Source organism: Neomonachus schauinslandi, chromosome 7, assembly GCF_002201575.2.
Source record: "Neomonachus schauinslandi chromosome 7, ASM220157v2, whole genome shotgun sequence".
In the NCBI taxonomy this organism is placed as follows: domain Eukaryota; kingdom Metazoa; phylum Chordata; class Mammalia; order Carnivora; family Phocidae; genus Neomonachus; species Neomonachus schauinslandi.
Window position 1 is genome coordinate 13511955 of NC_058409.1, and position 20625 is coordinate 13532579.

At 39.3% G+C, this 20625-nt stretch overlaps 1 protein-coding gene across 1 annotated transcript in view; it reads left to right on the forward strand.

Annotated features, from left to right (window-relative positions):
• Positions 1-260: 260 nt before the first annotated feature.
• Positions 261-20625, forward strand: part of PRR16 (proline rich 16) — a 205821-nt gene continuing 185456 nt past the window's right edge. The window contains 1 exon segment of the mRNA XM_021702000.1: positions 261-442. Coding sequence (XP_021557675.1) covers positions 284-442 — 159 coding nt within the window. The 5' untranslated portion in view covers positions 261-283.

Below are 20625 nucleotides of genomic sequence, written 5' to 3' on the forward strand. Positions count from 1 at the left end.
CGCGTGTGTGCGCGAGAGCTGCGGGCGGCGGCGGGAGGAGGCGCAGGCGCGCTGCTCGCCCGTCTGCAGCCCCGCGCCGAGCGCCGCGTCTCGGGGAGTTGATGGCAGCACCACTGTGCGGCCGCCCAGCCAAGCGCCGAGCGCAGCCGCCCGCCGCTGCCCAGGGAGCGTCCAAGATGTGGGGGGATCGGGGCGGCAGCGGCCGCAGCAGCGCCAGGGACGGGGGCGCCCAGCAGCCTCCTCTCGCCCGCCTGTGCTGACCTGCCTCGCCTGCCCCCAGAGAATGTCAGCCAAGTCCAAGGGGACCCCCTCCTCGTCCTCTCCAGCCGAGGGACCGCCGGCAGCCTCCAAAACCAAGGTGAAGGAACAGATCAAGATCATCGTGGAGGATCTAGAATTAGTCCTGGGCGACCTGAAGGACGTGGCCAAGGAACTTAAGGAGGTGAGAGGCGCGGGGGTGGGGACGGAGTTCGTCACCTTTCGCCCCCTCGGGGTTCCGGTCCCGTTTTCACTGGGGACCGCCCGATTTCTTAACTCCTAGCAAACTATAGAAAGACGCCCGCAGACGGACTTTCTTGGCTCGGGCGACTCCTGAGAAGAGTTGCACTTTTTTTTTTTTTCTTTTTAATCAGGAAGAAATCAACTAGTGTTTTAATCGATGGACCTGGGGTGGTGGGAAGGGCGAACGGGTGCGTGTCTCTCTGTGTGCGTGTAATGTCGGGGAAGGGGGCTCACTGGGGGTGTGTCGACAGAGGAAGAAATGAGCAGCCGGGCCGGAGCGTGCAAAATGCTCCTGTCGTGCCCTCTTGCTCCCCCAGAGTCCTTTGGCAAGTCGCTCCTTGCCTGGCAGTCTCCCCAAGCCGGGGCTGGAGGGGGGCCGGGTTCCGGGCCCTGGGCCAGGCGGGGGAGGGCAGCTCAGGGGAAGCTCGGCTCCGGCTCCCTTCCCCGCCTCTCGAGCCCCGCTGGAAGGAGGGCTACCCGGGCTGCAGGCAGGGGAGCCCAGACTTGGGGATGGAGAGGGGGTCTGGGACTTTCTCACTTTGGCAGTTCCTGAAGCATCCCCTGCTCTCCGAACGCCGCTCCCAGTAACTCCGGGCCTTCCCGCCACCCCACCTCCTTCCTTCCTCCCATCTTGTAGCCACTTGGCATTGAACCTGGGGGAGCGGGGCGCGTCGGTGAGCGTGTTCGTGTGTGTGTGTGTGTGTGTGTGTGTGGTGGGCGTGCAGCAGGGTCTTGCCACTTGCGTCCTGGCTCTTGGGAACCGGACTGTTTGCGTTCTTTCCCGCTCCCCCCTCGCCCTGACCCTCGGTTCCACTTCTGCCCTCCCACCCCTACCCCTGTGATTGGTACTGAAGGAAGCCGAGGGTGTCGGGGTTGAGGCTGCGTAAGTCAAGGCGGGGGTGGGGGAGGGAGGGTCGGGTGGGAGAGGTGGGGTCTCCCGCGCGCCTACCCCGCCGGCAGCTGGTGGCGCCGCGGAGCTGGTGGCGGAGTCGGAGCCCGCCGTTCCGCTACCGAAGGCTGGCTGGTGCGGTTCTCGGTCAGGGAGTCCGCACCCGCAGTTGCGCGAGAGCGAAGACTCTTAACTTCTAAGCTGGTGGCCGCGGCGGGAAGGGGAGGAGTGGGGCGTACGCGAGGTCCAAGATGGTATTCCTGTTTTCTGAGGCCAAGTGGGAGGAGACTGAGGGTGGTTTGGATGTCTGGCCTCTCGACATCAACCTCCTCTATCCAATTTCCAATCCAAACGTGAGGCAAGAGCCCCCTTCCACCCCCACCTCCCCCAGCCCAACTCCCTTCCTCTGCGGATTTCCCATTACCTCGAGGAACTGAGCTCCGCATTTGTTGCCGAATGAAAACCTGTGAAAATGGCCCATTCAGTGGCGGGGTTGGGTTTGCCAGTGGCTCATGCCATCTCTGCAGGTTGTTCCAGAGACAGAACGCAGTTACCAGTGAGGTCCTGGGAGTGGAGATTGATACAGATGATAGGTGCAAGGATCTAACTTGTCCGTGTTCGCAGGGCATCCCTGGGATCAGTGCTTCACAACGGGTTGACAGATGGGGAGGTTATGCATTGAAATTCAAGTCTAAAGATGCTGTTCGATTCTTCTTTGTTATTCTTTTATTTGACATCTTTGGCAGGCTGTGTTTTCATCTGAAACATTATGGCGTTTTAAAAAATGAACAAATTTGGGCATGTTCCCTTTGGCAGAATTGTGCTTTATAGTAGTTGAGGTTTCTACCGTGGGGGGTGAGGAAAACCTACATCAGCAAAGTGATGTGTTTACTGTTTTAGGGAGGAGGCTGAAATTAAGAGAAAGGCAGTCAAAACTCTGCCTTTATGGGCACATACTTCCTTACGTTATGATGTGTCACTCCACTCTCTATTTTAGACAGAATAAATAAGGAAGAACTGCAGAGTCCTGGTTTTCTCCTTTGGCTCATTATCCTGTAGACATTCGGAGACCAGGTAGATCTACAGTGAAACTTTTAACCTCCCTAGGGCTCTTCATTAGAATCACAAAGAGGTCGGTCAGGAAGTCTGTGGATCTCCCACTCTTTCTCTGTCTTCTTTTATTTGAGACTTTGTAAGGGCAAAAACAAAAACAGGTCATTTACAAAAAGTGTGGGGAGGCGTAAATAATGTACAACCAAGTAAATGAGAGGATGGATCTTCTAGACAGATGGAGAGATAAAATTTTGACTTAATGCTTTGGAATCTTTGATTGGCTGCCAGGGCCTGTTTGTGGAAAAATCTTACCCTGAGAGTGAAATTTATGAATGATAAAGGTTGTGATGAGATTGTTAATTACTTTCCTGAGGCTATCATTGTCTTAGGTTTGCACAAGGAGTTGTGTCTACTAAGGCTCAATCTCAGAACCCTGGCCTTTCATATAACATGAATGATAGTTATTTTGAGAACAAATATTTATAGGGCACGTTTAACCTATGACATCTTGCAGTTGTCCAGCATTTATCTTTTTAAGATAGTACTGCACATGTGATTGAACATGCCTTTGATGTAGTTTTGAATGGAGGAGTAACTTAAAACTTTGTAAAATTGCAAACCTTGTTGGTCCCTATAGCTATGACTTGTAAATATGAATTTCACTCTTCATCAACAGTTACATTCAATATTCTGGCAGCCTACCATGGTATGTATTAAACATAAACTGTTATATTTAGAATTCTAGTTCCTTTATTGGCAATGCTGTGCCCTTAGGCCCTACTATATCTTGATATAAATTAGCAGACAGTTCTTATTAACTTGGAGCAGAAATTAGAAATAAAAAAACTGATTATGACTAGATCACTATATTAGTCACCATATGGTATTTGTTTTTCTTTTTTGCTTCTATTCTAAAATGCAGTATTCTTTTTGAATATTCTGTTTTTTATTTTTGCATAAATTCTGCACCAACAGTATTGGACCTTTGAGGTTATTTTGAAATTGCTTTTCTTTTTAGAAGCTTTCTGGACTTGAGTCATCTGAAAATTCAGGTACATCTTTTTATGGCTACCAAGATGACTGAGTTGTAGTTTCTGGTCTCAGTGAGCTCAAAGCGGTAGTTTGGGGTGCGTTTTTCCTGTCTTTGAACATCAATAGTGTAAAAAGACATTATTCCTTTTCGTGGCCACTCTCACTCTGATCTAAGAGGCTTGAGGATAAAAAACAGAATTGAGATTAAGAATTAGTTTATGTAGATTTATACAGTGATATTTGCTATGTCTTTAGGATAGTAAGCCTTCGGTGAAGAAAGTAGAAGCTTAAAAACGATGGTAAGATAAGAATTTTAAGGAACTTACAATTTATTCAGATTGTCATGATAAACACAGATGGATCAATGTCATATATAGAAAATCACATATCCGAGTCCTACAACTGAATATTGGAGTTTTTCCTGAAGGATAAGTCCTTTGGGTGGGTGAATAGTCAAAAAGGAAGATTTTAGATCTTTGAGATGTGGATACAATTTGAAGTAGAGCGGAGAAGGATTTAACAGGAAATAGCATTAATACATAACAGTAATAATACAATATTATTCCATGATGCTTTTTTCTACACATTAAAAAAAAATAGTGGTGAAACTCTATAGAGTTTTAGGGATGAAATTAGCCATTACTGGTTTATTAGGTGTGAGTATATCCTTTTTGTTGTTGTTGTTAAGGAATGTAGAAGAAAGAGTCATTACTCTTTAAAAATAGTTGTCAAATAATCTGACATCTTTGGGTACCAATTTGCCTGTTCTTTTATGAAGATCTCACTGGTAAACTGTTTTGCCTCAAATGTTGGTGTTAATATGGTATCAAAGATCTTGTTGGTTAGACAGAGACTGGAATATGTAGTAAAGAGCCTTTAATTTGGAAACAAAACTCATTGCTGCTTAAGCTATATTCTCTTTTAGTTTAGACTGATTATAACTTTGAACATGTTTGTAGTGTTTCATTTTACAATTTGAAGTAATCAGACTGCTAATGGGTTGGATATATGCATATATTATTTGTTTAATAAATATAATTTATTAAATTTAAAATATTTGATAAATATAATTATGTGTCTGTATATATATGTGTGTATTTAACTATATATAAAATTATATGTATATATAAATTTATTTACTTATTGCTAAGCCCTGTGAGTAGATATGTCTCTCACAGAGGACCCAGTTAAGATGAGTTATTCTTTCTGTGCCCTGGACTCAGTGATTGGACTCTTAGGTGGGAAGTTAGGTCAGTATTATGGCTGTGGATTGGGAAACAGCCATGATCTTTCTTATGAGGTCATACAGAGAAATAAATTAAGCTTAAGTTTAATTTTGAGAAGTTTGAAAATCCACTAGAAACGATCCATTTGGGGACTGATGAAAACAGAAGTCACAGAATTAACAATTACCTGCATAATATTTTTGTTTTTAAATGTTTTCCGCCTTTTAAATGGCTTATCCTTGTGAAGTTCTGTAGTTTATTGCTCTAGGAAATCCTACCAAGTATTTTTTGGTGCATAAGTCCATGCACATAAAATTCATCACTAGAACAAATTATAGAGAATAATCTCTGGAGTATTTCCCAAGTTCTAAAGTTGTGAATGAATGAAATTTCACAGTTCATTCAATCGTAGCAATAGCTGTACTTTAGCTTCTTTATACAACAGTCTGTGTCCCTAAACTCAAGGATATTTACCAAATGCTAAAATGTTTTTTTTTTTTAATTTTTCTTGCCTTAAGCATGGTGACTTAGCATGTTACTGAAGGAGCAGAATGGTTCTGAGAAAATAAAGATAACCAATAACCATCTTTCACTGTCTCTGTTTTCAGTGCATTAAAACCGTTCAAGATTCAGGGAATAGCTGATAGGAAACTCACGCGCCTTAAAGTAATAAATAGATAATGTGCCTCAGCCAATAGTGAAGTAAATAGATAATAAAGCAGTAGCTTTCATTGTTACCTGGATTCGTCTTTTTCCACCCTTACTTTTCTGAGGATCTCAGGTGTTTACATCAAAATGTAGTAGAAGAGAAATACAAGCTTGAGCAAAACATATTTTCCCAAATTAAACTACAGATCCTTCTATAGATCTAGTTCCCGAAAAATTTCATGGGCGATTTTTGAGAATTAGAAGGGTAAAATTCTAGTAGGCTTCTGATTCAGTTCTGATTGAAATGTGCATAACCGACATCAAGCTAAAAATAAAAGATGAGTAAACAACAAATAGTACTTACTTCTTTTTTTAAAAAAAACTTTTAAATGTATTTACTTTATTAAGACTTTATTTTTTTAGAGCACATTTAGGTTCACAACAAAATTGAAGTGAAGGCACAGAGATTTCCCAAATATCCCCTGTCTCCACACATGCATTGTGTCCCCCGTTATCAACATCCCCCACTAGAGTGGTACATTTATTCCAACTGATGCATCCGCATTGACACATCATAATACCCCAAAGTCCATAGTTTATTATATGGCTCACTCTTGGTGTTGTACATTCTACAGGTTTGGACAAATACATAATGACATATATCCATCATCATGGTATTATACAGGGTATTTTTATTGTCCTAAAAATCCTCCATGCTCTACTTATTCAGTCCTCCCCCAAACCCTACCTTGTGGGTACTAGTTTTTTTAAAGAACTAATTTCTTTTTTTTTTCCTTTCTGATTTCAGAAATAATATGAATATTAGAGAAATTTCAGAAAAATCTAAAAATTATACAGGAGAAAATTAAAAGTATCCTGAATGCCCAACAGAAGAAGATATGTTAAACATTTTGCTATTTTTCCTTTTAGTCTTTGTATGCATATTTTTAGCACAGGTGAAGTCATATAAAATTATGAAATTATATGCAGGGATATTTTCTCCTTTCTTGAAGGGTATTAGATCATAATGATTATGTAGATCTGCTGTAAGTTCCCCTAATGTTGGACATTCTATTAATTTACAAATTTTTGTGGTTGTTGTATATCACTAAAACTTTTAGAATAGCTTTGGCAATAAAAATAGCTAAAAGAGATTTTTACTCTCTGCCAATTACTCATTAAGTATATTTATTTATATTGAATCTTCTAATGCCCAAAGCAGACATGTGAGAGAGAGACTATTGTTATGCCATTTTACAGATAAGAAAACGGAGGCCAGAGATAAGTCACTTGCCCAAGGTCACTTGACTTGTAAGTGAAGTGAGTCTTTGATGCCAGGCATTTTAGTGCTAGAGCCCAGGCATTGAATCACTCAGCTCTCTGACTTTTCCTAACTTGTTTTGTTGTTGTTTACATTTTCTTAGAAGTCAAGAGTGTAAAAGTTTTAGAGTTTTCAATTCATAGTAACAGTCTTCCAGAGAGTTTTTTACAAATTTTTACTCCCAGCAGCAGTATATATAGATACTGTTTCTTTTTTTTCCTTTAAGTATGATTAACATACAGTGTTATATTAGGTCAGATGGGCAATATAATTATTCAACAATTTTATACCTTTCTCAGTGTTCATCAAGATAAGTGTAATCTTAATCTCCTTGATCTATTTCATCCATCCCTCCACCCTCCTCCCCTCCGGTAACCACCAGTTCTCTGTATGGAAAGAGTCTTTTCTTTTGTTTGTCTCTCTTATTTATTTTCTTTGTTCATTTGTTTTGTTTCTTAAATTCCACGTGTGAGTGAAATCATATGGTATTTGTCTTTCTCTGACTGACTCCACTTAGCATCATACTCTCTAGCTCTATCCATGTCCTTGCAAATGGCAACATTTCATTCTTTTTATGGCTGAGTAATATTCCATTGCATATGTATGCCACATCTTCTTTATCCATTCATATACCAGACACTGTTTTTTTTTTTTAATTTTATATGAAGCTAATAAATCTTTTTAATTTTGTTTTGTATTTATTATTATTTTGTGGTAGCAGTCATTGTTTTCGTGGGTTGCACTCAATTTTGGGCATCAGTCATAAGGCAGAATTAATAGTGAATCAGTTAGACCTTGAAATTTGCACTGTCCAAATAAATAGGTGCTACAGGATTACTTTTGGCCTATTTAGTATTCCAAAAAATGTTAATAAGAATCTTACTTAGCTTTTTTATATTATGACAGCAAATAAAGGAGCACCTAATATGGGTGCTTGCTGCTATCGAGTATTGTGTATAGCTGTTTCAAATGAATTTAAAAGAATTTGGGAAACTTATTTTCTTTTGATGCTACCAAATTGTCTTGGAAGGGGGATAGTATCCCTAAATTTTTTGAGATGTTTGGGGTTTCATAGCTTTCTGTGATGACTGATAAAGAGAAAAGCTTGTTGAACTCTCTACCAGACACAGACTTACTGAGCTGACTAACAAGGGCATGTATATCTTTTTAATTAGAGTTTTCATATTGTTTTTAGTAATAGCAATTGCCAGGCACCCCCTCTTCCTGTGTACATAAGGAATACAAGAAACAACCTTTTTCTAAAATCTTTGTTTTTTTCTAGTATAATATGGATAGAAATTTTTTCATTATATGCAAAGTTAGTTCTTTAGGATGAACTGCTTTAGACTAAAGTTTCCCCTAAGACCTGAGAACCCAGAGTAAGCACTTCTTGGGCTCTAAGTAAGAGCCAGAAAGTAACATTAATTAAAAGGAGGTAATGGACATATCTAAGCAATGTCCAGGCAAAGCAGGCTCACAAGGCATCCTGTCAACTCAGGACGGATATTGCCTTATTTGCTACGTACGCTGTTTTGTTTTTGAGAATGGAAGGACCTGGCAGATTCCAAAGGAATTCAGCTTTTAGACTCCACTTTAGGTAAAAACATTACCATTGTTAAGACAGAACTTATATTTATGGCCTTTGTCTTCCCCCTTGCTTTGCAAATGCTACTTCAAGTTGGTGTTTGGGATAAATGTTTACTTGCAGAATAACTGAAGGGAGGCACATTACATACCTATGCGCAGTGAGTCAGTTATTATGGTGCTTGGCACATTATAAATAGCTTCTCAGCAACAGATAATATATGCCATACTTGCTTGGAGAAAGCAAATTTGATGATTTCCAACAGATTTTCTTCTCTAGTACTACATGAAAGCGAACAGATATGTTGGCGTTTCTTTGCCTCTTGCCTAGTATCAAATCTTATCCAACTATATTCATGCTGCAGAAAAATACCAAGTTAAATATATATATATATATATATATATATATATATATATATATATATAAAATCAGTTACCTCCTAGTAGCAGTGGTTCTTAATTTTTTCCTCCATATCACAGAACTCTCTGAAAGTTTGACACAATCATGGATATTTCTCCTGGAACAAAAGCTCATATGAAAATAAGGTTTTGCAAATACTGAGAGAATCATGGGGAGGTGAGAATAACTCAGGTGAAGAGACAAAACAAATGACTGCTTGTGTGTTTTGTTTTGGTTTTTAATTTTCAGGTAGTTATTTGAAACCTAGTTCCATAATATTCAAGATCAAAAGTCCTGCCTCTACAAAAAGGAGAAAGAGAGGGGGCACCTGGGTGGCTCAGTCAGTTAAGCGTCCAACTCTTGGTTTAGGCTCAGGTCATGATCTCAGGGTCATGATTTCAGGGTCATGAGATCGAGCCCTGCATCCAGCTCCACACTGGGTTGGAGCTGCTTAAGATTCTCTCTCTCCCTTGCCCCCCGCCCCCCACCTTCTGCCAAAAAAAAAAACAGGAAGGAAAAGAAGAAATCCCGATGGCTGTAATTTGATGGCTTCTATGCCCAGTGGGTAGCTCATCAGCAGTTTCCTTCTGATACACACACACACACACACACACACTTCACTACTGTCCCCAGACTATATAGAATGCTCATGTGTCTAAAGGTTAACTCTCACATTTTTTTTTTTTTAATGGTAAGTGCTAGAGTACATCATCCATAGGACAAAATGTTTTCAGGGCTTATTATAAATTAGGCATATGCTTTTCTTAAAACTGCTCGCAGAACAGCATTTTTCCTTGTTTGCTTTCACGTTTTCCCATATGACATTAATTCACGAAAAAGATTTATTGAAGTATTGGTATGTGTAGGACACTGTGCTGAAGACCATAAAGGATACAATCATGAATCAGCTCAAGGGTCTGGCCCTGAGGAAAGTCATCTGCCCTAGGGTGCCCCCTCTACGGGGGTGAAAGAGGCTCTAGAAAGCAATGTGGAATGTGTAAAGACCCATCATGTTACCCTGAGAATGCAGATATGGGAGGGAAATTCATGTTGCTTTCCATTTTAATTGATTTCTCTGTGCTTAGGAAACACGCTTAGTAAAACATAGGCTAATTTCTATAAGGATACATCAGAGGAATGTGAGGGCAGGCCTTTGAAAAGCACTTCAAACAGTTCCCGTGAATAGAGTGAGCACTTTTATGTGTCTATAATTATTGCTACTATCCTTTGAATTTGTCTGAGCCTCTTTATTCATTTACTCAACAAATAATTGTCCGGAGCCTCCTGTATGACACTTTCCTAGTTGCTGGGCCTGTAGTGACCAACAAAATTCCCTCAAGGAGCTGACACGGTGTGTGGGGAGGACCTGACGCAGACAGACTAACATAATAATTGTCAAATTACGTCAAAGCCTAGAAAGTGCTAGAACACAATAGAAGATTATAATGGGGGACGCGGTCACGGGGGAGGAGGTGCAGTTAGCCTTGACTAAGAAAGAGACATGGCGATGTCAGAGGAAAAGCTTGAAAGTGAAGGAGTGGCCTGTATGGATGTCTGGGAGAGCACTTTCCCAGGCAGAGGGAACAGCAGTGTCCCGCGTCTTTGCAGAAGAGCCAGGAGGCCAGCGTGGCAGGAGTGGATGAGCAGGGGGCCCGAGGACACAGGGTGACCTGTCTAAGGATTATAACTCCTAGAGTAACATGGGAGCTTTGCAGGGACGCCCGGGTGGCTCATTCTTAAGGTTAAGCGTCTGCCTTTGGCTCAGGTCATGAACCCAGGGTCCTGGGATGGAGTCCCACATTGCTTCTCCCTCTCCCTCTGTCCCTCCCCCCGTTCATGCTCACACTCTCTCTCAAAATAAATAAATTCAAAAAAATGTATAAAAAAAAAAAAGACGGGAGCTTTGCAGTTTTGAGCAGAGGAGTGACTGGATCCGATCTATTTCCATCTTTTCCTCTCTACCTTTCATCTCTAGTCGGGGTGTTCTCAAACACCGCTCTTTGGGCAGAAAATTCTCTGTTGTTGAAGGCTGTCCCATGCACTGTAGGATCTTCAGCAGCATCCCTGGCCTCTACTAACTAGATGCCAGTAGCCACCCAGTATGTCGGTGTGAGAACTAAAAATGTCTCTAAGATGTTACCGGATGTCCCCTGGGAGAGAGGGGACGCATGGTGGTCGAGAATCATTGCTCTGTGTAACTAAATATTGCTTTCTTCACCCACAGTTTTATTTACTTAGGCTTTTATTTGGTGTTTATCCATCAGGCAATGGGATTTTATGTTTCTTTTCTATCTCGGATTCTCTCTCTTTGAACAAACCATTATTTGTGTTTTTTCCCCCACATTTACCTGATTCTATTTTCCTTCACTGAACCTACTTTTAAAAGGCACCTTCTCATTTCCATTCAGCACTTCGCCCATTTCCTTTTCCATTTTTCACAATGAAAAAATGAAACTGACCCATTTCAAGGAATTTAAGTGCAGGTCTATTTTACAATTTGGGGGAAAGAAGGGAGACTCGGCAGGGACGATGGCAGTGACCGAGGCTAAGTGACTGTGTTCTCTTGCCAGTCATGGTTCCCGAGGGAGGTCAGCAGCAACCTTGCCTGGAAGGAAGGGGCTCTTCATCTCACCTGCCAATCTATCTTACCTTCCTCCTGCATCTGCCACGTGTGTAGAGATAGGAGAGGTTCAAATGGTGTCTCAGCTCTGGGGGATGGCACAAGCTATTGAGGAAATACGGTGATGGTGATGATAATGAACATGACTGACATCTGTTCATGTACCAGGAGCTGTTCTGAGTTAACTCATGGGATCGCCCCTGTTAGTTAGCCTGGGAGGTTATTATAAGGTTATTATGAGGTTGCTCTCTATATGGGGAAGCTAAGACAGAGAGGGTCACTAATATAGAGGGCACGTGGTGGAGTTGGACTTTGGATATTTCTCCCTGTAAACCGTGGTCCCTAATCAGCTTCCCAGTTCCCAGCAGCAACATATTGCTCTCTTGTTTTCTGGGTTTTTAACTTCAGCATCCTCTGTTTTTCCTCTCCCCCCTCCTCTCCATTCTCTACTTCATCTGTCACTTTCCCCTTTCTTGTTCTTCCCTTCTTTCTCCCCCTCTTCCTGTCTTCCACATTTTTTCTTCTCTTTTTCCTTTTGCTTTCTTATCAGCTTCTTTGATATGCCCCGATATCATCTTCAGTTATTCAGCAATTTTCTTTAAACGCCCACTCTCTTCTCCACAAGGCAATGGAAATAAAACAGTGAGCAACTCGAGCATGGCCCCTCCCATCGGGAACTTACATGCTAGGGTGGGGACATCGTTCAAATAAAGGCAGAAATAATATTTATGAAGGAGCGTTAAGGACTCAGAAAGCAAAGTGCATGATGCAACAAGAGTATAACGTCACTGATAAGTCTTGCATATTCTTGCTAAACAGGGGATATCATATTCGCTGCCTTCTTCCTTCCCGCTGCCACCTCTGTAATCCTTTTGCCATAAACTTCACAGATGATGTTTTAATAGCCCTACAGCTGATCTCTCTCCTTTGTTCTCTGCCAGTTTATTCTCTAAACACAGCCAGATTAATCTTCTTAATGCACTGCTTTCTTCAGGCCCCTCCCCTGCCTAAAAGATCATATAGTAGCCTCCTGATTATGTAAAATGTCAAATGAACAAACCCAGACTCCCAGCTTGCATCTGGGGCCCCATTTTTCCTCTTTGACTTTATCTTTGTCTTCCCTTCAGTGAGTAACCTGGAGACCATCCCGGACAATCTTTGACACCATCTCAGTATTTTATCCTGACTTGCACTCTGAAGTCCTCATATATCTCGTTCCTGTGCCTCTGCCTTGGATTTGCTTCTGTTGCTTAACAACTGTTCTTTATTTGTGCCTTCTTAAAGACATCAGTATCCTTTCTCTGTTAGCTGCTAACCATGTCATCGTCAATAAAACATTTTTAAAGTCTCATTCTTGTTATCTGGTGAGGAATTTGAACTTGAGGATCCATTTCCCAGTAATACATATTAAAGGTGCTAAGGGCTGAAAGTTAGTCATTCCGCGTATGTAGGAGAGCCTGTCTTTTATCATCTACTGAAGAAAATCACTGACAATCCTCCCCATCTCTTCTATACCTTCATTTTTTCACTCTGGCCCAGATGATGCCCTTCAGTATACAAATGAAAATAAAGATAATAGCAAAATCCTCTCTTGACCTGACTTCGCCTGAAAATTACCATCCTACTTCCTAGCTCTCCTTTACAAAACCCTTAAGAGTCGTCTCTATTGCGGGGCACCTGGGTGGCTCAGTCGTTAAGCGTCTGCCTTCGGCTCAGGTCCTGATCCCAGGGTCCTGGGTTCGAGCCCCACATCGGGCTCCCTGCTTGGCGGGAAGCCTGCTTCTCCCTCTCCCACTCCCCCTGCTTGTGTTCCCTCTCTTGCTGTTTCTCTCTCTGTCAAATAAATAAATAAAATATTAAAAAAAAAAAAAAGGGTCGTCTCTATTGCTATCACCTATTACCTATTCTTTTCTTTCTTTTTTTTTTAGGAAAGCTAGAAGAGCTATATGGTTTATTTAACTCATATGGTTTTTTATTATTATTATGTTATGTTAATCACCATACATTTCATCATTAGTTTTTGATGTAGTGTTCTTTTCTAAACCCACTCCAATCAGAATGTGTGCTCTAACTATTAGGCCAGACCTGCCTCTGTCAGTGACTCCTTATTTAATCATAGTTGGTTTGGAAACCTCATTTTATTTACTCTCTTGGCAGCATTTGAGCGTCTCTAATAATCTTTCTTCACTTGGCTTGAAGAATACTATGCTTTTCTCCCCTGATTTTTCCTCCTCTGTTACCTTTACTCAGTCCTCCTCTCAGATGTCTGAACTCAAATTTTGATCCTCTTTTGAAAAAAGAAAATATTTACACTGTTCTCGGTGTTCATGTTCATTCTTGTGGTTAAATTCCACTGATAGGTCCATCACTTCCAGATTTGTATCATCAGCCCAGGACATTTCTTCTGAGGTCTTCTCCACAGAAGACACATCTCTATTTGGCTGCCTGAAAGACATCTTCCACTTACCATGCCCCAAACTGGACCCTGATCTCCTTCCTCCCTCAAAACCTAATACCTTGTAGCCTTTCCCACGTCAGTGGATGGTGTTTCCATCCTTCCAGACCCTGGAGTCATCATTAACTTCTCATGCTCTCATGCATTACCTGCAATTCATTGAAAAGTCTGGTCGGTTCTGTCTTTAACGTGTTTCCAGAATCTGACCGATTCTTCTTGCCTGCTGCCCCCCTTGGCCAAGCCAACATCCCCCTCTCCTTTGGATTGCTACAGATGACTTCCTGGTCTTCTCTTTTGCCTCCTTCAGCCCTTTTCCCGCTCACGGTCAGGGTCAAGCTGGATCACATCACTCTTCTCAAATCCTGAGCGACTCCCCATTTCCCTCAGAGTCACAGTGCTTACTGAGTGGTTCTGAGGCTCACAACATTTCCTTCCTCGCCTGGTCCCCCTCCGCCTTTCTTTTTTGCTGCTTTCTTTCTGACTCTCCTTGCTTCAGCTGCAGTAATCGTGCTGTTCCAGGAACGAAGGTGCCGAGCATATTCGCACGGCCCACTCCAATTCTGTGCGGACCCTTCCACCTCATTCAGGATTTACTGCACTGTCACCCTACCACGGCCTCTTCTGGCAACGCCGTCCGTGTTTATGTGGTCTGCCATTCTCTATCCTTCTTTCCCTGTTAAGCCTTTTCTCCTCTTCATAATACTTAGCAGCTTCTGTAGTACTGAACCATTTATTTCTAGTGATTATTATAGAGTGTCAGCTTCTGGAGGTCCATGACATTTGTTTTATTACCGTATGCATCTCAGGTTCCTAGAGTAGGAGTTGTCATGTGAGATGGGCTCATTAAACAAATAAATGAATGACTGGATCTCTTCCAACTCTTGTTCCATCAGCGTTCTCAGGGGTCAAATGATCACCTTTACTTTCTATTGCGTATCTACTAGTTACAGAGAAGGAGCATATAGTAGATGCTTATTAAACATTTTCTACGTGGATTTTTGAATCTTGTTTTAGTGTGCAGGTTGGCTGGAGGGAGGGCTTCTTTCCCCTACTTCGATTTCATTATCTACTTATCTTCATTAAATGCATTTCATTAAACTCAATCCCTATTCTTATTCTTTGAAATGAACAAAGGCTCTCTCTGTAATACCTGAGACATTGAATGCTTACTGTGTGTGAGGCAGAGGGTTTAAAAAATATTAATTCATTAAGTCCTCATGTTTTTGCTCCCCCAACCATCGGTTCCCATGTTATCCCTCCCATATGGAAATTCTGGAGACAGCCTGTCTATACAAACCCTAAATGTAGCGTAACCTCAGGGCTTCACCTTGAGACAAAAGTCTGGCTCTGATTTAAAAGTGCCCATTATCCCCTTAGGCTCAGGCATGTCATTTTAACCTCTTCAAAGCACTTAAGATATAATTCTACTCTCTTCTAATAGAATATGTAGACTAAAATAAGGAAAATGGATGTCCACTTTTAAATGCATTCACTTTGTTTTGCTACTTCTTGTCTATTATGTACCTTTCTTGCCAATAGGCGTAAATTTTAAATTAACTGGAAAATGACATATAAAAAGGATATTGGATACTGTTTAAAAAGTTTTAATCATTCCACCATGTCCATAAGAAGTAAGCAAGCAGTTTGTTGCAAAGACCCAATATTATGTAAAGCACTGAAGAACTAGGTAATATCAGTATGTGGCTTCTTTTTCTTTTACGTACTCCCTCTAGTGTTAAAAAATATGAGTACTTAAAATTAGCCTGTTGAGATACTAAAGAACAGACATTAATGTAGAAAGAGGGCCTTCTTAACCTGATGTTGTTGTTGTTGTTGTTGTTGTTGTTGTTGTTATTATGTTGCTCAGGAGATAATATTGTCAGGTTACTGAACTTCCGACTTCTTATATGAAAAACATATTCTCTCTCCCCTTTTGCTGCGGGAATCTGGTCCTGTCTGCTTTTTGTATGTATATTTTTAATCTGTCCTCTTCAGTAAGGGAGAATATTGGAGTTCTTGGCTTCTGTCTTTATTTATTTTTTTAAGATTCTATTTATTTATTTGAGAGAGAGAGAGAGTGGGGGAGGGGCAGAGGGGGAGAATCTCAAGCAGACTCCCTGCTGCGTGTGGAGCCTGATGTGGGGCTCGATCCCATGACCCTGAGATCATGACCTGAGCTGAAATCAAGAGTCCGACACTTAAGTGACTGAGCCACCTGGGCACCCCTTGGCTTCTGTCTTTAAAGACATTACCATATTACAAATTTTTCTTCAATTTTAAAACTAAAATCTAGATTTTAGTTGGGCAATTTGGATTTGAACAGAAACCTTTTCACATGCTAAATATATTCAAAGTGAAAAAAACCTATATGAACTAGAGAAATGTGTTTCAACATGGAAGTTAAAATATTTAAACGATTGACATCATTTTTCTTTGATATATTGAAACATTATTTAAATGCATTGATTTCAGACTACCTTAAGAAATAACCAGGATATCCCTAGGAATAACAAATAAGTAAAAAGAAGTAATATATATTATTGTCATTTAATATAGAGTATTAATAATTGCTTGGTGTATATAGAAGACACTTTTAAATTGTAAAGTTAAATAATTATTAGTATTTATCAATTTTTAAAAATCAGAGACTGTTGTTCAAAGTTAATTTTTCCCAACATCATATAATTATGTTACTTATATTTGATTAATGCCCTACAGTCTTTAAACTCCTTTGATGCTCACTGTTTCAGTTGTTCATCATCTTACGACATAAAAAAATAGAAAGAATAAATTACTTTCAATGACTCTTAGAGATACTATTTTCTAAATTCTGTCTACTCCATGGAATTTCTATTCAGAAATTTCTTTTTTTTTTCTTCTTTTTCTTCCATCTTTTTTTTTTTATTCTTATGTTAATCCCCATACATTACATCATTAGTTTTAGATGAAGTGTTCCATGATTCTATTCAGAAATTTCTATTCGGTACTTAAACCTTATTCATAACAGGCTACCTTGTATGCCCTTGGGGACTTACATTTCTTAAATAAGGAGAATAGTATGGCTCAACGCACCCTACAGACGGTGTGCACCATCTACTTCCTGAAGTCACGAATGCTCATAATGTCTAATGAATTCTATTACTCACTGACAGCCTCTTAGGGTTACCTGGGTTCTCATATTCTCCGTATTGAATATTGGGCTGGCCAATAACACTTCTAGGGTATTTTTGGTAGGGGTGTGGGGAGGAGGGATAGTTATCGAAAAGCTATCCAAATTCTTACTCATAATGCCTTTCTTTTTGTCTTTCTACTAAAAAGGGGTTATATCTTGTATATTGATAACTTAACATTCCCTAACAGAGTAAACTCCTTTATTGTCATATTTAGCTCCTTCTTAGATTTGAAATGTTTCTAACCATATGTTATTCTTATTAGTTCCTGATCATGTGTCTTCTTTCCTCAGGAAAATTGATAAAGAAAAAGAGATTTACTGAAAAAGCACTGATACCTGAGTAGAGTTGCAGAGAGAAAAGAAAAATAGAACAATAGAATGGAAAATGTAACAATAAGCTCATGTTTTTTAGAGTTAGATCGCTATTGTTATAATGTTTAGTGAACCTGAAGATAGGCTATTATTTACTAAGTTGACACAAAGTGATGATTTTTTTTAATTTTATTTTTTTGTGATGATTGTTTTAAATTATGAGGAAAGGTAAACCAGCTGAGTACTTTTTAGTCATAAACTTTGATCTCATTTGCAATTATAAAATTGTCTTATTTTACTCTCTTTACCAACAGTAAATGTATGAGGAGTGATTGAATTCATGTCTTCAAAAGTCCTCCTCTATGCCACGCTGGATAGTACTCCTCAACTTGGCATTGACCTCAAGTACTTTCAGACCATAAAGTACATGGCAGACAGCACTTTGGCTGACTTACTTCCCTTTGGTATTCATTAATTTTCAAATTAAACACACTTTACCAGCATCTTAAAACATATCATTACAGATACTGGTTCCATTATTAGCATAGGAGAAGTATTTAGTACACATGTATGCATTATAAAATTCTGTAGGATGTCTTTGAGAGTCTGTTTTTTGAAAGTAAAGATAAAAATAATAATATATTAATATTATTCCTATAAGTTATAGAAAGCATATTACTTTTATAATGGAGGTAGGTAGTGATGCATTAATGTGGCTAGGAGTATAATTTAGAAATCAGATGTTTCTTTAAATTTCAGAAAACTTCTTAGCAGCAGTGTTGCTTCAATGAACAGAACTTGGCTAGTGATTAAGAGAAGTTTAAATTTATGGAATTAAGTGAAATTTATTTCAGTTTGCCTAGAATATCTCTTTTCCAAAATAAATTTTGAAATGGTTTAATGATTATACTCAAATAGGTTTCCATTACTAAAGAGAACCAAGAAATATCCATATTTGATTTAATATCTGATCTGTCATTCTAACAAAAAGTGAGTAATGGCTCATTTTTTTGTTGCCATAACTGCTGTAATTTTAGTATATTTTAAAATGAAATTTAGCAGGGGAATGGAAATTACAGATATAATTATCTAATAAGAAAATTGCCATCTTTTTCTTAATGAGCATATTCCCCACTGGGCATTTTCTTCCTTTCAATCTGACATATGCTCTAGGAGAATAAGGACCTTGTGTGTATTTTATATTACTTTACCCTCTTAGTTTAGAGCAGTGCCTATCACATAGTAGCCTAGCAAGTATATTTAATGAATATCTATGAAAGTAAAATGTATCATTTGTGTCTTGACAAGTATAGATAGTGATAAAGAGTGAATAAGGAATTTTCAATGTCTGAACATCTGTAAGTCTTATATCAAGTCTCTTTGCATTGCTCTCATTATTTCAGAATCCAACTCCTATACTGGTTAAAATAGGTTAAATTATACAGCAATGATAAATTAACCCTGAAATCTCAGGGTTAACTCAATCTCAGGTTAACTCAACAAAAACTCAACACTGCACTCTCCTTTGCAAGTTGGGGTGGGGAGATGGAGCCTGCTCCAAAGAGGTGCTCAGGGACCCAGGCTCTCGTGATCCTGCTCTCTCAATACATGGTTTCCAGGCAAAAAAAGAACGCAAGGAGAATTTACTACATTTAGTCTGCAAGTGACACAGATTGCCTGTGCATACGAAACTGGAGTAAAAACCTAAATGTAAGGGAAATGAAGTCTTATTATAAACCCATGGTGAAGAAAATCAGTTAGGATTTGATGAGCCCATTGTTGTCTTAGACACAAGTTGACTCTCTTCAGATGCTTGTTTTTCAAAATAGGGTTTATGGAATGCTCATTTCATTGGATAAGTTTTACACACACAAACACACACACACACACACACACACACACACTCTTACATATAGGGAGGACTTGTCAAATTCAATACATTTGGCATTATTTCCGAAACTTACTGGAGTGAGGATTCTGCTTTTTGGAGACCATCTGTCAGGACTAGTATTCTGTGGTGCAATTTTAGAAAACACTGTTCTTGACTGAATAGATTGAATAAATGGCAGGATCTGTCATGAAAAGAAGAAACTCATTTAGTGGAATCTTTACCCTACAATAAATTCATGGACACATCACTTTCGATTGTGCTTGTCAATAAAACTTAAATAGAACAATAATACATTATTTAGCTTTTTGTGAAAGCAAATTTCTGATGGCCTCAAGTGTCAGAGCATAGCTGAGGACCTGAAATTAAGAGAGAAAAGAAATGCATGTAATTGACTTAAGTGATTCTTAACTAATTTGTGTAAAGATCATGCACTAAAAAAATTTATTTTCTTTCAGTTAATTCCAGCTTGTTCTTAGTTGGCACAAAATATTAACATGAGATTGTTTTCAGCCCATAGCAAGTTATAGCTACCAAATTAGAATGGGTTGCAGGTTTTCTTTTCCCGCTAGAGACTTGTAAACTGGTGGTAGTGTGAAACAGAAGCATAAAGCCCAACAATTAGGAAAAACCCAAAATGCCTATTAAAAAATGAACAAATGTACAACAACTAACCATATTTTTAGTAGGAGAAAATATCTCTATTCCACAATTATTCAAGTTCTCCAAATAAACTTAAATTACCAGTAGCATACTCTGTTTTAAAAAGGCAAATACATAAAGCATTTTAAATGGTTTTTAATTCCAAGTGTGCAAGGTGAAAAACAATGAATTTTCCTTCCTGAAAACTGTAAGCTTCAGAAATAGGAGATTGTCAAAACACGTCTTCACTTCTGTCGATATAAATTAGAAGATAATGCTATAATACTGTTTTGAATTTCTAGAATAAAACGTGTCATATAGATTTTTATTTCTCATTTTCTTTCCTAATAACATGGCAGTAATGCACTTCTACTAATTTGCAGTTACAATGAAATCTTAATTAACTTGCTAAACTGTTATATTTTAGGATAATTTTTAGCCCACTTAGAAGAATAGATTTAAAAATGTTTCTCGTATCTTGTATAATAACTGCACTTTTGTAACAGTTTGCTTCACGGTTTTCTTTAAATTGTTTTTCCATAGTTCCCAAAAAAGTATTATGATAAATACTGATTATCCTCAGTTTGAGGCATGTTATTAGTCAAAAATTATAAAAGTACAATGCACCTAATTAGGTATACTTTTCATCATATGTTTGTTGAAGATGCATTTTGAATGATGGCAAATGCCAACATAAAGTAGGCATTAACAGGATTATTTACGAGCTTATAGCATTTGCTGTTTGTACCTGCTGTGGATTTCCTAAAGTTCTGTTAAATGAAGGCAGTGATGTATCATGCAAAGTATAGACCAACGGCAGTGAAATTGTTCATTGTGAGTTACTAGTGAACCTTTTGTATATGTTGGTATAAACCAGGTCTA